This window comes from Parambassis ranga, chromosome 18 (genome assembly GCF_900634625.1).
Source record: "Parambassis ranga chromosome 18, fParRan2.1, whole genome shotgun sequence".
NCBI classification, from domain to species: domain Eukaryota; kingdom Metazoa; phylum Chordata; class Actinopteri; family Ambassidae; genus Parambassis; species Parambassis ranga.
This window is the reverse complement of record NC_041038.1, coordinates 620230-636747: the sequence shown is the minus strand read 5'-3', so window position 1 is coordinate 636747 and position 16518 is coordinate 620230. Positions and strand designations below refer to the sequence as shown.

General features: G+C 40.3%; 1 protein-coding gene and 1 long non-coding RNA gene across 3 annotated transcripts; both read right to left on the bottom strand.

Annotated features, from left to right (window-relative positions):
* Positions 1 to 146: 146 nt before the first annotated feature.
* Positions 147 to 6824, bottom strand: LOC114451046 (cell wall protein DAN4-like). Its single transcript, XM_028429572.1, has 6 exons — positions 6667 to 6824; positions 4193 to 4743; positions 3837 to 3956; positions 3498 to 3567; positions 3006 to 3188; positions 147 to 2372 (listed from the first exon to the last, which is right to left on the bottom strand). The coding sequence occupies exons 1-6, from the start codon at positions 6737 to 6739 to the stop codon at positions 2233 to 2235; spliced, it is 1137 nt and encodes a 378-aa protein (XP_028285373.1). The 5' UTR covers positions 6740 to 6824; the 3' UTR covers positions 147 to 2232.
* Positions 6825 to 12139: 5315 nt separating this feature from the next.
* Positions 12140 to 13317, bottom strand: LOC114451006 (uncharacterized). 2 transcript variants are annotated; one of them, XR_003672152.1, is made up of 3 exons: positions 12915 to 13317; positions 12558 to 12657; positions 12140 to 12439 (listed from the first exon to the last, which is right to left on the bottom strand). It is a non-coding gene; the product is annotated as an uncharacterized LOC114451006 (long non-coding RNA). The 2 variants fall into 2 exon arrangements; XR_003672151.1 differs by having other exon boundaries at positions 13046 to 13317.
* Positions 13318 to 16518: the final 3201 nt, after the last annotated feature.

Below are 16518 nucleotides of genomic sequence, written 5' to 3'. Positions count from 1 at the left end.
CGGAAATCGAATGGCCGCGACGTATACGGACCGTACACGGTTTTATGTTTTTACACAAACATTTACTAACTTTTGAACATTAGCCTGCATTTCTACCGTTTTACATGAACATATTCTTAATGTGACACAAGACATAAAGACTCAAATGGTAATCTAGCAGTCTTTATTGACACAAGAAGTAAAAAAAAACAAGTGCTCCCACATTGGGGATAACTGAACAGTAACTGCTGTATCCTTAACTCCACAGCATCACCTGATGGATGGTCTGTGGTAGTGCAGGTGTGAGCAGCTCTTCATCCGCGTGCAGACTCAACATCCACACAAGTACTATTAAATGTAACCTATGCCCAACCCCCTTTAATACTTCATGAGTCATATTGACAAATGTGCATATTGTCACTTCCTGCTGGTATCCGCATAAAAATGTACAGACAGATCAGACACTAGCTGTCACCTGATTTTTTAAGGAAGGACATGGGAAACTCCATTCGGCACAAATGTCTCAGTGGCATTTGCTAAGCAAAGCAAAGTGATCCTGCAGAGTATGTTCTCATAGTTTTCCTACATGTCCAAGTAGATTTGAAGACTTGTGCCTTTTTTTCAATATAATGGAAGTATAACTCTCAGCTTGTGCTAAAAAAATACAGTAATGTCTATTTCAAAACTTTCTAAAAATCCACAGCCATTGTTCTGTACTTTAAGTAGGAGTTATTATTATATAAACATGACATGAACTTGAGTTTGTATCAGCATGACATGATTGAAGCTGTTTGAATTGTGTCTAATCCATGAACAGCAGGAAAAATATACAAATTATTTAGTGGATTGTCCCCTAATTTATTTTACCCGAGAGCTCACATTCATTCAAAAAGTAATTTCAGACACATGAATGCAACATAAACATTTGAGAAGTCAAGTTAAGCTATTGCTTAAGGCAGTTAGCTTAGCTTAGCATAGCAAAAACAACTGACAGAAACAAATCTCAGCATTTGTATGGACCTTAGTTTGAGCAGGAAAACAGTAATCAGTTGGCAATCAGTGCAAATAATATGAATAATAATAATAGAATAATAATCCCTTACAAAAAAACAAAACACAAAAAAATCCCTTATCCATAGTCATTACATATGTTCCCTTATTTTAAAATGACATCAGATTACATTATATAAACATTTTTAATGCCTAAATGTAAGCCTTTCTTTCATTTAATCCTTCAGATTAGACATTTCAGTGTGAATACTATTTGGGTTGAGACTGATAAAAGGCCAATATTGTTAGTAAATAATGTTATTACTGACTGTGTCTACATGATATGATCATGGTCAGATTTGTTTTTGTTACAGAGTCAGTTTTTATAGATTTTAGTGTCCCAATATATTTTTGTCAGTTTTCTCTATTCTGAACAACTTTTGGTCAAACTTTTGGAACTTTCTGTGATAATTTCTCACATACATACACTCAGAATCTTAATAAAAAATATTGATTTATATTGGCCTATAATAACACAAATCTGTATAGAGTGTCTAGACTATGTCCTGTATGTATTTTTTTAGCCATTTTACACATTTACATTGTGTTTGTTTTTATTTTCTATTTCCTGCTAAATCATTGTCGCTTTCAATATTTTTTTTAGATATTTAACCAATTATTTAAAGATTGCAATCATTTCTTGTTTACACTAAAGCAGCTAATAATGGCACACTCTAGCTTCTATACTATAGGATCTTTATATAAAACTTAACAGTAACCTAAAGTGTATAATACGAAGAGATGGTGGTTAGGATTTAGTGGAAGTGGCCCAAAACTTGGCTACTGGTATTATACTAAAAAACATTGCTTTTCTTTGGAAAGTTTCCTATTTTTTAATTTCTTTTTGTTGTTATATTTACTTATATTTCTATTACCTGGTTTATACATATTTATAGTTTTCATTTTGCATTTGAATTTCATTAAACTCATGTCAAGTAAAAAGATTACATCTCTAAAATTTATGTTTTGAAGTTGTTATGTCACCTAAAAGTTTACAACAACTGGTTTAATGTATGTGTTTATACCAGCACCTAAAAGTGTCACACTCTACCCTCTATACAAAGAACCTCTGTATAAAACTGTTATCAGTAAACCATGTCAATTGTTAACAAATAAAAAAAATGGCAGATTAGACTTAGCGGAAGTGTCCTGAATCGGATCGCAGCCTCACTGACTGAGTGACCTCTGACTTTCATGACCCACTCAAAGAGACTGGTAGCCATCAGACCTCCTCCTGCGGCCCAGAAGGTAAGCAATCACCACCACGACAATGAGCACCAGCAGGGTCACTCCAACAGCGATAGCGACGCGGTAATCAGACTTGTCAGCAGGACAAACGTCAGCTGAAAGACACATACATGTTATTCACAGGCTGGACTGTTGTAATTCCTTATTATTATGTCAAAATAATTGCATCAATATTATTACAAAATTACAGTCAACATGTAAAGAAAATTCACACATGTACAATTTGCTGTAACTGTGATTTATTAGCAGCTCACATGTGAATGCCTGCTAATATTAACATCCCATCAACAACAGGCAAACCGCGGTTCGACTGGCTTTTCCTGACTTGCAGGAAGAAAGGGCAGCAACACACTGTCACATGGTCACCAGTCTTACCTAACTATCATTGTTCAGTCATTATCACAGATAAAGATGGATCTGTAGCTTGATTATAATATCAAACCACTGAACATTATTATATACATTTCTATATAATTGGTACTAAATTACACATTCTGGTCATTTAATGTATAGCAAAGAGATAGATTCTATTTGCAAATTGTTATTAAATTAATTTAAAACTAATAATTTAATTCAATTATGATATAAATTGTAATATTTCCATCTGAAATATAGTGCATGAGAGACATAAAGTTTGATAAATCATCAAACATAATAATCAGATCTAGATTGCATAAAGGTGCCTATGGGGAATACAAAGCACCAGAGAGATTTGTGTCAACACTTACGATAGCCAAAGTCACTGCTCTTGGTCAGATTGAAGGCCTGCATCCTGTCCTCACTGACGTCCAGGTACAGCCCATCCCCCATGTAAATAGACTCACCCCTGCAGGAGTAGGAGTGTCCCACCTTGGTAGGGAACAGATAAATTGAGGTGTTTTTTGCCTGGTACGGCTCTCCACTTGAACGTCCTGTCAGAAAGCATGACGACAATTCCCATAAAGTTAGAGGCTGAAGGTCGGATATGGAGACAAACGTGTTTGACTGCATTGTGCTGTTGATTGTTGCCTGCATCACATGCTTAACAGTAACTTTTGCGACTCGTGTCTATACATAGCTGAAGACACAAACAAGAAAGCAGTCGGCTCTAAACTTTTTTTGTCTGTGCTAATATTTGCAAGGCTAGCACAACACACACCTGTAGCTGAAGTATCAGTATACATGACCTAATTAGAGTTTGAAGTTGAAACAGTAACATGGCAGAAAAATAACTGACTTGCCTGCTTTGACTAAGGGGTAGGACAGGCTGAAAGACACACTGTCAACGTAGACGGTGTCATTAGGGACGCTCTGAAAAAAAGAAAGTACAACACTTTTAAGTTGTTATTACATGTTTATTAACTTCATTTAGCAACTATAATGTTGCAGTTATCTTGGTAGCTAAACATTTGCTACCAAATCACAGATAGAGGGAAGCCATGTGATGTAGCTTCCCTGTCACATGCTTTCAGGTCACACTCATCAATTATACTTCCTTTTTTTCTCTAATTCCTATGTACATTGACAGTCTATGTTACAGTACATAAAACCACTGGTCTTAATGGCTTGATTGAAAGTACCTTGTTGAAGAGGAAGGTGATAAAGCCCTCTGCGAAGACAAGGGTAAGGTTGGCTGTGGTTTCTTTACAATCTCCTTGAACTGTGGTCCTTTTTGGCTGAACTATGAAGGTTCCATTCTCCTTAAAACAACAACAGAAAGAATTGCGGCTGCCATGTGAAAAATTGGCAATTGTCTCGTGACACAAAGATGACACACAGTTTTAATCTTCACCACTTCCCACACAAGGAAATCAAAACTTTTCTCAATTCCTGTAAGAGATTGCTGACAATTGAACTGCTAAAAGCTGACTCAGAGCAAGATTACTCACAAAATTGGCTACAATGTTGAAATAAGGTCAAGACTGCAGAAACGTACCTTTCCTGTTTCCAGTCGAATCTTCAGGACCATCTCAGCCTTCAGGCAAATTTTGTTGTCTTTTGTCACATTGTAGTTTCCTCTAGTAGTGTTGGTAGAGGGAGTAGGTGTGGTGGATGAAGGTGTGGTGGTTGTTGGCTTGGTGGTGGTGGGAGCCGGTGTGGTGGTTGTTGGCTTGGTGGTGGTGGGAGCCGGTGTGGTGGTTGTTGGCTTGGTGGTGGTGGGAGCCGGTGTGGTAGTTGTTGGCTTGGTGGTGGTGGGAGCCTTGGTGGTGGTTGCTGGCTTGGTGGTGGTGGGAGCCTTGGTGGTGGTTGCTGGCTTGGTGGTGGTGGAGGCCGGTGTGGTGGTTGTTGGCTTGGTGGTGGTGGGAGCCTTGGTGGTGGTTGTTGGCTTGGTGGTGGTTGGAGCCGGTGTGGTGGTTGTTGGCTTGGTGGTGATGGGAGCCTTGGTGGTGGTTGTTGGCTTGGTGGTGGTGTTGGATGCAAACTCTTTTGCAGGGTCCATAGTTGCAGAAGGTTTGGTTTCATTTGTTTTATCGACCTGTGACAGCGCTTCAGTAGAAAAGACAGAAAGAAATCCATTAAAGAAAGGTAGCTTTACATTATCTTCTAGGTCAGAAGTGGGACTAAATTGTTTACTTTAAGCGTGAGTCTCAAGTCTTAACACTTGTGTCTAGATTCAGTACAGAAAAGTCTGACTCTCATCGCGACATAGTTTGTTCTACAGAACTATCTAACACATCGCCCTAGGACACATATTAGAATAGACTTTAGATTTTCAAACAAATCCTAAGAAGGTGATTGAATGAACCTTCTGTCAGTTAAGCTAGCATGTAGAAGTTAGCTTGTTAGCATGCAAGCTGGCAAAAAAGTCACCTTTTACCATCTGACCATTGTCACATCTAATATGACAATATCTGCCAGCGCTCCTTGACAGGACACTTCCTGAAGTAGGCTAATCTTAGACTAACTAAAACGAATTTTTAACAGGACACAATCATGAACTGTCATGTCTCCACCTTGAATATGCTGACTGCGTATAGAGCTGAGCAAAAACACTGCATGCTCGGTAATCAGATGAAAGTTTAACACAATGTTTTCTGGAATTTTTGTTTCTGTAGCATTAGCCGCTAATCAATTACTAACTTTTTTCATCATCTTGTTTTGGTTGACAATTAAAGTGGAAAGAGCAATAAGTTACACATAACTTTGTAAAATTAAACTTGCAAAGTTAAATTTAATTTTAGACAAGTACATTTAAGTTTAAAGTAAAGTTAACTTAAAAAATTAAATTTTAAAGGTAAATTACAGTTAAGTTTAACTTCAAACTTGACATGTAAATTTGAGTTTAAAGTTATGAAATTTGCGCACCTCTGCTGGAAAATACAATAACAGGATTTATTAAAATGGTCAATGTGTTTGCGAGCAATTACATAAAGATATAATTAATTTAAATGTGAAACATAATGTTTTTCTGTAAAATATTCCCATCCATACATATTTTAAAAGTATTACATGGTCCAACTTTGATGTTTGTCTGAGCTGTGAGCAGCTTTGTGCTTTAAACAAACTGCCACCTTATCAAAGTCCACACTAGATTTATGACATTTTAGATGTTTTCAGTACACAGCTTATCTGCAGGTTCAGGCAGAGATAGGCTGCTACATGAGCCTGAGGGTTGGTTGGGTTTCTATTTGTAAGTTAAGGATGAAATAAGAGCAAGTGTGTCCCTTTGTCTTGTAAACTGTGGAATGAGTAAGAAATTGAAATTTTAATAACAGGCTAATAATGACAAAATGATGAAGGGATATGTGACCAAATAATAACCAAATTGCCACAAACCAGTGGCAGTGCCAAGGATCTGTTTAATAATTTCACATAAAGCATTAAAAAACCAATATGTCCCAGCAGGTGCGTCACCTTGGAAACATGTCTGTACTAGCCTATTTATATTACTTGCTTACTAAATGTAAAACTTTTTCTTATTTTTGGGGTAAACTATTTCCAGTGTCTTTATAACTAAGACAATAATTTGAATTTGTCTGTACTTTGTCTGATTTTCTAGCCTAAAAAGACAAAGGAACTTGATGGACGTGGGAAACATCCCCTGCTGTTGTTGCAGATTCATCCTATCCTGTAGAAAAACAGCCCTGATCAGTGCCTGACATGTGACTCAGACCTGCAACAGCAACGAAAGACTGCGGAAATTTCTGTTCCTCAAAAAATCCAGGAAGTCACTCTGAAGTCTCACAAAAAACATCTGATGTCTGATACCGCGAACAGTTAAACTGATTGTTCCAATAAAACGAAAGCAATACGGTGTGTGCATGAAATAATTGACAGCATTTTATTTATCACGTCAGTTTTCCACAACACAATTATTCAGTATTTTAACATGTTGAGTATTTTAATCTAGACAAAAAAACTACGACCTAAATGTTGACAAGGATTTTATGTTGATATAGCGCGTCTTACCTGGGAGCGCGCAGCAGGCTACAAAGATGAACACAATAAGTCCGTTCATGGTGACAAGTGCTGACAGTCTCATTAGTTCACCGCTGCAGTACTCCTGACACCAGCTCTATGGGCAACAGCGAGCCACCTCTGCTCATAAATACACGGCGTCAATCAACAGGCGTGACCAGACCGGAAATCATACTTGTAGACTTTATTGTAGAAAATAAAAGCATCCCCAAGTACCCAAGAAGTATGTTCTTCTTTTTAATTTATTTTTTTTTTAAATGTGAACCATAGTGCTTATTTGTCATTTGAAAGGACTTTATTTCCATCTGTAGAAGTAAATAATGTGAGTAATGTTTAAAGGCGTTTTTATTTTAAAAGCACTAACAGGAAAGTGCTGTTTTTTTTCAGTATTCACCACAGTCGGAAACGAAACCAATGAGATAGGAGGGAGGGAAGTTCTGGCCTCAGTGTTGAGGGAAAGGTCATAATGCTGAAATGAAGTGGCCTCAGACCAAGCGGAATGACCAGACTCTGAACTGATCATGTGACTCAACACTGTGTCATTTAGTACGGACCTCATAGTGAAGCATGTGTGGTAGTGGGAGACATTATGATTCTGCTTATAGTGTAGTAGCACTAGAAAAAGAGTGATATCATGTTATTATAGTAGAAGTCATAATAGTTGCCTTTTGCTGATGTAGTATTAGTAATAGTTATACTGATGGAAGTAGCAGTCATAAACACAGTAGTATTGTGAAAGAGGTTGCAGGTTTAATAGGAGTAGTAGGCCTAGTAGCACAGTAGACATTGTGATAGTGTAGTATGGTATAAGTCTTTACAATTTAAGTTATTATATTTGGTTGAAGTGTAGTTATGATAGAACTTGAATAGTAGTGTTAAGACTTGTCCAGGGTGTACCCCACCTCTCACCCGTAGATAGCTGGGATAGGCTCCCTATGTAATAATAGCAGTAAGTATTAGCGCTAGCAACATTAGTATAGTATAAAAGAAAGGTTTTGGGGTGAGTAGAAGTAATTGCAGTGTCAGTGTAGTTACAGTAGCCAGAATAATATGCCAGTGGTGGCAGTAACAATAATACAACAGTAAAAAAAGCACCAGCAGTGAGCAGGTACAGTGCAGCAATGTGATTGGCTTTGTTAGTAGAATATATTTCATGTGACACAGAAAGAGGAAGTAAGTTGTTTCAGAGAGCAGCAGGTGGTTGATAGTGTAATTATGCAGCACGTTTTCACACTCATCTCAGCCTTGTGACTGACTGTCAAGATCAGAAGAGAAGAGAAAAGAAAATTCTTTGATTTTTCCAGTGCGTTTAACACCATCCAGCCCACTCTCCTGGGGGACAAACTGGTGCAGTCAGGGGTGGACCACCACCTCACATCATGGATCTTGGACTACTTAACCAACAGACCACAGTTTGTGAGGGCACAGGGCTGTGTGTCTAACGTGGTCATCTGCAGCACTGGAGCCCCACAAGAAACTGTTCTTGCTCCCTTCCTTTTTATACTTTACACTGCAGACTTCTGCCACCTCTCACCCAGCTGTCATCTACAGAAGTTCTCTGATGACTCGGCCTCATCACAGACGAGGATGACAGGGAGTACAGAGGACTTCTCCAGGACTTTACAGACTGGTGCCATGGAAACCATCTCCAGATAAACGTGGGTAAAACCAAGGAGCTGGTGGTGGATTTCCGTAGGCACAACCACTCCTGCCAGTGAACATCCAGGGACTGGACATTGAGATAGTGGACTCTTATAAGTACCTGGGTGTTAATCAGAACAAGAAACTGGACTGGTCTGAAAACACAGTTGCACTTTACAAAAAGGGCCAGAGCAGACTCCACCTCCTGAGGAGACTCGGGTCCTTTGGAGTACAGGGACCACTTCTGAGGACTTTTTATGACACTGTGGTGGCATCTGCCATCTTTAATGGAGTGGTCTCTGGAGCAGCAGCACCTCAGCACCAGACAGGAAGAGACTGAACAGACTGATTAAGAAAGCCAGCTCTGTTCTGGGGAGCCCACTTGATCCTGTGGAGGAGGTGGGGGATCAGAGGATGCTGGTTATCCTCCCTGATGGAGAACACCACCCACCCCATGCACAGCACTGTCACAGCACTGAGCAGCTCCTTCAGTGACAGGCTGCTCCATCCATGCTGTGTAAAGGAGCGCTATCGCAGGTCCTTCCTACCTGCTGCCGTCAGACTGTCAGGCCTGCTTGCAGTAGCTTATGTGTATATGTGTGTGTACATATGCATATGTGTGTATATATCCACTCCTAGCTAAGACCACACTACCTCCTTTATAATAACTTGGTCATGCAGTGCAATAACTTTATTTTTTTACAGCTCTTATGTATATAATGTAAACTGTCATCTTTACCATACCACATCGTAATGTGCAATAACAGTTCAGTACTGAAGTCACTTTATTCTGTTATTATTCTGTTAGTCACTTTATTTGGTTAATTAATCAAACATTTATTCACCTTACCAGATCATCATGTGCAATAACTAACTAGTTTAGTAGTCAAGTCACCTTATTCTGGTATTTAATCAAGCATTCATTCACGTTGTCTTCATTTTATTTATCTATTTTTCTATTTTTATTTTTTCTTATCTTATCTTATCTTATCTTATTTAGTCTCATTTGGTATCAAACAAACACTATCAAACACAAAGGGATCACCAAGCAGTCATTTTATGTATCAGTGTCACATGCTTTTTTTTTGTTTGTACTGCTCCGCCCCTTTAGCAGGCTAGGGTTGGGTCCTGAAATGCCGGTGCTAGAAATGAAAGTGATTTCAAATGTATAATCATGACATATCGCATCTGTTTGTTACAAGCCACACATCTTCAAACATTCTGACAACCAACATGGTCTGATGGGATTTTTCGGACATACGCAGTGGGAGAACAATCCCTTTGTTGGACTGATTTGATAAACATCCTAGCCAACTGCTGTGCAGATATCTCATGTATCAAAATAAAATAACACCATGAAACCTTGCCTTAGCAAAATGTGTTAGTTTGTTAATGTTTGGAGTGTCTATGCTGCTACCTCCAAGGTAAAAGAAAGAGCTCAGTGGTCACTTTTTTGTCAGCACTGATGATGTCACAACCGCTGATGTGAACATGTTGGAGGGACTTGAAATTGACTGCTAGGACAAAAAAAGTTGTCAGGTGCCCCTCAAATTAGCTTACCACTATTTTGTTTATCTATATATGAATGGCATCACTGTAAAACAACAGATTAAAATCTTTAAACTATACAGTGCTGCCACCTCCCTCCCCCTCCCCTGCTGACATTAAACACAGACTCCACCATACCCCCAACCCCCCAGACAGGACTACTGATCACTTCCAGCCAGGTGAGGAGAGAGCTGGAAAGACTTAACCAGCATTAGTCCATGGGTGCTGAAGAGATGTTCCAGCCAGCTGTGTGGAGTACTGCAGCACATGTTCAACCAGAGCCTTCATCTTCAGAGGATTCCAGTGCTATGGAAGACATCCTGCTTGGTCCCAGTGCCAAAGAAGAACCATCCTGTGGTACCGAATGACTACAGGCCAATAGCACTGACCTCCCATGTTATGAAGGCCATGGAGCGGCTGGTGCTGTCTCACCTCAGACCTCTGGTGAGCCCCTTCCAAGACCCACTGCAGTTTGCATATCAGCCCGAGGTCGGGGTTGATGATGCAGTGACATATCTGCTGCACAGACTGAACACCACAGTGCAGGTCATGTTCTTTGACTTCTCTTCTGCCTTCAACACCATCCAGCTGAGACTGTTGAGGATTAAGTTAGAGAAGATGCAGGTGGATGCTCCCTTAGTTTCGTGGATTGAGGACTACCTGACAGGCCGACCACAGTTTGTGAGACTGCAGAGCTGTGTGTCTGACACCCTGACCAGCAACACTGGGGCTCCTCAAGGAACTGTGCTGTCTCCCTTTTTTTCACCACCTACACAGCTGACTTCCAGTACTGCTTTGAGTCATGTCACCTTCAGAAGTACTCGGATGACACTGCCATAGTTGGGTTTGTGGAGAACAGACGGGAGGATGAGTACAGCGGCCTTGTGGAGTGTTTTGTCAGGTGGTGTGGTCCGATTTTGACCCGAATTTTGAATCGTACGTTTTTTTTTGGGTCGGGCCGAATTTCAGCTTTGTCGTGCGTCTTTAATCGGGCAGTGTACTGGTCACGAGAGGCGATTAACGTCGCATGAACGCATCTGACATGTTTGATGTTTTGTCGGCCCTTGTGAGAGTATCGCACAGTTTAAGCAGAGATACGGCCCGGTCTGTGTTTCTCCCCCACTGCGCATGTGTTTGCTGAACACGGTCGACGTCACTGTGCCTACACGAAATTGTTTCAGATGATAACAAACATGGCGGCGCCCACACGGCATTGGACAGAATTGATGGAGGCTGTATTTGATGAGCTGAGGCAGCAACACGCAGCACAGATTGTGACTGAATTAGATTTTTCCTTTGAAACAGCAACAGCTCCGGGTTAGACATGTTTAATTTCCGGTTCAATGCCCAATGCACCTGAATTCGCGTGTAGTGTGAGCAGTGACGTCGCAGCCGACCATTGCACGCAATATGATCAACAGAGAGCAGGACTCCACCTGCGCTCTCGCTCTCTCTCTTACTCGTGTGGAGAAAAACACTTTTGACTGTTGGGGGGGGGGGTGTGCTTGTCCTTCTTTGGATTGGTCACTCTCAGACCTGGTCCCTCCTTCACGGACATCAGTTTTTCCCTTCAGTAGAATTTCCGGTCACAGACCGAAAGAGTGAAGCAGGATGATCCCCATTGTGGGACTAATAAAGGTATTCTTAATCTTAATCACAGCTTCCTTAATATGAGCTGAATTTAGCTAACTGTAGTTTCAGCAGCCAGTTTAATAATGCTCATATCTATATTTGATATAACAGACACGATGACATCCTTTAATGCTTTTGTCGCTTTGATGACAGCTCCTATTTCTTCACACTTTAGATTTTCCTAAAACTACAGACTGCTGCATCACACACTGTACAGTATTTATCAAATATTATTGTTCCTCCAGTGCACCATTTCTTCTGTATAATTATTAACAGTTATTACTGAAGATCGAAGCCCCCTACAAATATTCAAACTTACCTTACTGTAAATTCACTTGTAGGCTGATTCATCACTGTCATATCTCCAGTGTTGTTGATGGATAACCAACTTTATATATATTATTTATATTTTTTTTAATGAACAATAAATGCCCTGAAGCTCTGAAGTATATTGTTTTTACACTGCACACTTGGTTTGAATCTTACAACGGTAACCTAAACACCACAGGAACTATACAAGAACAACCTCATGGAGGCTTCAGTGGTGTTTGTAATAAAATACTATACTTCTTTTTTCACATACAGTACAGATGTTTATTAAATAATACCATACAACAACAAAAGCTCAAAAGTTAATGTGTCGTTAGTTTATTTATGCTACCTGTATTTACCAATGATATGATAATGGTAATTCAAAGTGTCCTGTAAAATTGTCAATCAAGGCAAGAGTTTTTTAAAGTTAATAAAAAAATGTATTCACTGCTATTATATCAATGCAGGTTTATGTAACTCATACAAAATTAAACATAAAATCATCATTTGAGGATCACAAATGGTTTCCATGGCGTCTCCCTTCTAGATGATGAGATGAATGGTGCTGAATAGGCTGCTCTCTGCTCTCCCTTGGTGCAGGGTCACTCAGGGGTCGCTCAGTTTCCACCTCCTCACAGGCAAGAGGATGAAGAGAAGAGCACAAATGAGAACATATAATAAATAATTTGATGCATGTGGGCAAGTCAGCAACTGATAATACAGTAACATAATGTTGTTGATCATCTTACATAGTGACACTGCTATAATATCTGGTGCTCAGGACTCTCAGCTGCAGACAGGTGAAGTCTTCAGACATCTAACACAGCTGTGCAGTGGTGGAAACGTCCTCTGAAAAACACAAAGGGCTGATTCAGCATGTTTCAGACTTTATTCAAAGTGTGTCACCTCAACACGGAGCAGCTACTGTATAGACCTACACAGCCTGTAGCTGGAGTCCCCAGCATCAGAGACAAGCCATATATGAATACAAGTTATGATCAGACACTCAGTGTGATAATACAGCACATGTAACGCCACAATGAGCAAAGCAGAGACCGCTACAGACCGTAACAACTCGTTATTATGCTAAATACAAACATGTCTACCTGTGAGCTTCTGTTATGTACTGTAGTACTTGTTGCTTCACATCCCGTTTAAACATAAACCTACATTAATTCAGCCCAGCACACTGACTCAACACACTTCACTTTAACTAACCAAATACCGCGCTGCGCACCGTTTTAGTATTAGAATTACAATCCGCCAGGTGTCTGCAGAACAAGGCATAATCCTGCTGAATCGTAAACAGCCAGCGAGCTGCTCGGTGCAGCCGTGTGTGAGCCTTACACAGCCCGTCAGTGATTCCAGAACAGACCGGTCAATGACGCCGACCACACCCCCTCATTTATCAATTTTATCGCTTAGTACAGTTCTATTTAACAAATTACATTTTGGTGGTTGTATATTACAGTTTAAGCCACTTCCGCATTGGCCTCATTTTTCATGGATGGTTGCAGTTCAGGAAAAACTGATCTGGGACCAGGTCTGAGAGTGACCAATCCAAAGAAGGACAAGCAACCCCCCCCCCCACAACCCCCTGGTCCCGCCCCCAAACAGTCAAAAGTGTTTTTCTCCGCGCGAGCACTGAGCTTCACCTCGCGAGCAGAGTGAGAGAGAGTGAGAGCGCAGGGGGAGTCCTGCTGTCTGTTGATCACATTGCATGCGGAAGAGTGTGATCTACGCGTGTGAGACGGTTTCCGTCGCGAGTGTGCAACAGCGCCCCCTGTATGGAGCCAAATCGGGGTAATAAGTTTTGTTCACCTGAAAAAATAAAATTCATTCAAACACTAAAACTTGAAACTGAAAATGTATGTTTTGATGTTGATTTTTTTCAGTTCAAAATTTTTTTTGAATCAACTTTGAAATTCTTTTGAATAAATTGTTTATTTTCGGGTTTCATTTCAATAATTATTTTCATATTTACCATTGTATTTTTTTCAGTTTCAGATTTTTTGTTTTCAGATTCAAATCTTAATTTTTTTACAGTTTCACATCTTGTTTCTTCAGGTTCAAATCTTTTTTTCAGCTTCAGATTTACTTTTCAGGTTCAAATCTTTTTTCCACTTTCGCCTCTCCTTTATTCACCTTTGAGGTTTTGACCCCGATTTTGCGGGGGGTGGGACATGGGTGTGGCCTGCTGAGTGACAGCAGGACAATGAATGCTGAGGCAGAGCGCGCTCTGGGCTGAGGCCTTAGCTCGGCCATGGTGCCTTCAGGGAACATCGGACGTGTGTCAGTTAAACTCAACATGCGCTATCTATCGTATTGACGTGACTGGCTGCAACAAACTGACACCAGGCAACGTTGTAGACAGTGCCGCATCAAAAGGGAGAATATTAATAATTTGTGGAAGCAATAAGACGATAAACACATCATGCAGGCCTCCTGGCGGACCCTGTAAGGAACTATCGGCTGGCTGTCACTCTCTTCCTGCTCTGTGCACCAGAGAAGTAATAAGCGTCAGTGCTGAGTTACAGCAAGAATAAATACATAACATCATCAAACATGGCAATTACTGCAGGTTAGATTTGCTAAAACCAACAAGGGCAGCGATGCTACACAGCCAGTTAGCACTGAATCTTTATTATGACTCTTCAGTGCATTTCCTCTGGTGTTTACAGAGCAGTCTGTTCCCTACAGATATTCAGCTACCTCACATCACCAGACAACTACCTGCTCTACTTTAGTCTGAACACCAATCATACTGTATGTAAGACCTGGTCAAGGACAGTAAATCTCTGTTTATTGACAATATTAAGATTAAGATTAAGAAACCTTTATTAGTCCCACAATGGGGAAATTGCATAAAATGTATTCCCTGATGTATAAATGTTTATTGTTTACTGATTGACAGGTCAGAATTCAAATCCTGAGCCTGGAGCAGACCCATCAGCTGCTGGAGCTCCGTCAGAACCAAGTCTGACCTCTGACCTCCTCACCATGGTCCTCCTGCAGCAGGTGCAGCCAGCTGTTGTTTCTGAGGGAGCTGCAGGCTCAGATGATGCTGTGGACAACCTGGTGACTGGTGCATCCTCATGCTGACACACACAGTCCTGTATAGAAGGAAGGCGCCCCACACCTAGAACTGGCCTGTTATCTTTTCAGGTTCTAACGTGTTTGGTGCTTCTGTTCTTATTTTGTTGATCATACATGAGAATAAATATCTGTTCACTGAAAAACTGTAACTGTGTTTGTTGTCTATTACAGAAAACATTCAGTCTTTGTTATTTTAAAAAGCTGCACAAATAATGAAAACCAGATATGTTGGCAACAGTTTACTGTATTTGGATTTAAATAAAATACATTACATATAAATGAACAAAATCAGTGATCATTATTATCGCGTGCTGCCCTCAGGCAGGTGAAGACTGGTCTGGTGCAGCGTCTGGCCATAAGATCACAGAGCTGTGGAGAGAATATCACAATTACACAATGTACAGTAATTACAGCAAGACATAAAGAGAGCAGCAGTAAACTGAACAATGACAACAGCAGCAGGTCTATGACAGAAGACGCTGCTCTGCTCTCCCTCAGCAGAGCTGAGGACGCAGCTACAACAACACAGAGACACCTAGCATGTTGAGCAGCACCGTGACCGTGATCATGACCACCGACAAGAACAAGAGTATCCACGTCAAGTTCGTTTGCTTATCGATTAAACAGAAACTCAGAAAAACTGGTAAATGGAATAAAACCTGCATAAAACGCAGAAAGCTGCCGACCGGAGCCTGTAAGGGTCACGTTAGCATCACGTTAGCAAACTTAGCCTGGTGAAAGCTGACAGCCTCACGCACATCTCCGCTCTTCTCCTACTGGCAAAACATTCAGCTCAACAAGTAACTGAACGCTGAGTAAACTGGCTACGCAGTGATGAAAAATAATAATAATAAAAAACTCATACATGATCAGCCTACCTGTTTGGAAGTACTGTGGCCACCGCAGCGTAGCATGTAGCCGCTTCTGCTCGGTCAGTCGTTGCCAGGTGAAGTCGTACCGATAACCACTCTTGTCTCACATCTTTCTGCATCAAGCCATTTTCTGGTTGTGGCTTTTCCGACTCACTGGTAATTTCTCTGCCATATTGCGCCGTATTCGGTGTTTTCACCAGTTGAGTCTCGCTGTAACTTAGCACTGACGCTCATTGAGTGCGCGTTCTTCTCTGGTGCACAGATCAGGAAGAGAGTGACAGCCAGCCGATAGTTCCTTACAGGGTCCGCCAGGAGGCCTGCATGATGTGTTTAGCGTCTTATCGCTTCCACAAATTATTAATATTCTGCAAAATCGGGGTCAAAACCTCAAAGGTGAAAAAAGGAGAGGCGAAAGTGGAAAAAAGATTTGAAACTGAAAAGTAAATCTGATGCTGAAAAAAAGATTTGAACCTGAAGAAACAAGATGTGAAACTGTAAAAAAATTAAGATTTGAATCTGAAAACAAAAAATCTTAAACTGAAAAAATAAAATGGTAAATATGAAAATAATTCTTGAAATGAAACCTGAAAATAAACTATTTATTCAAAAGAATTTCAAAGGTGATTCAAAAAAAAATTGAACTGAAAAAAATCAACATCAAAACATACATTTTCAGTTTCAAGTTTTAGTGTTTGAATGAATTTTATTTTTTCAGGTGAACAAAACTTATGACCCCAATTTG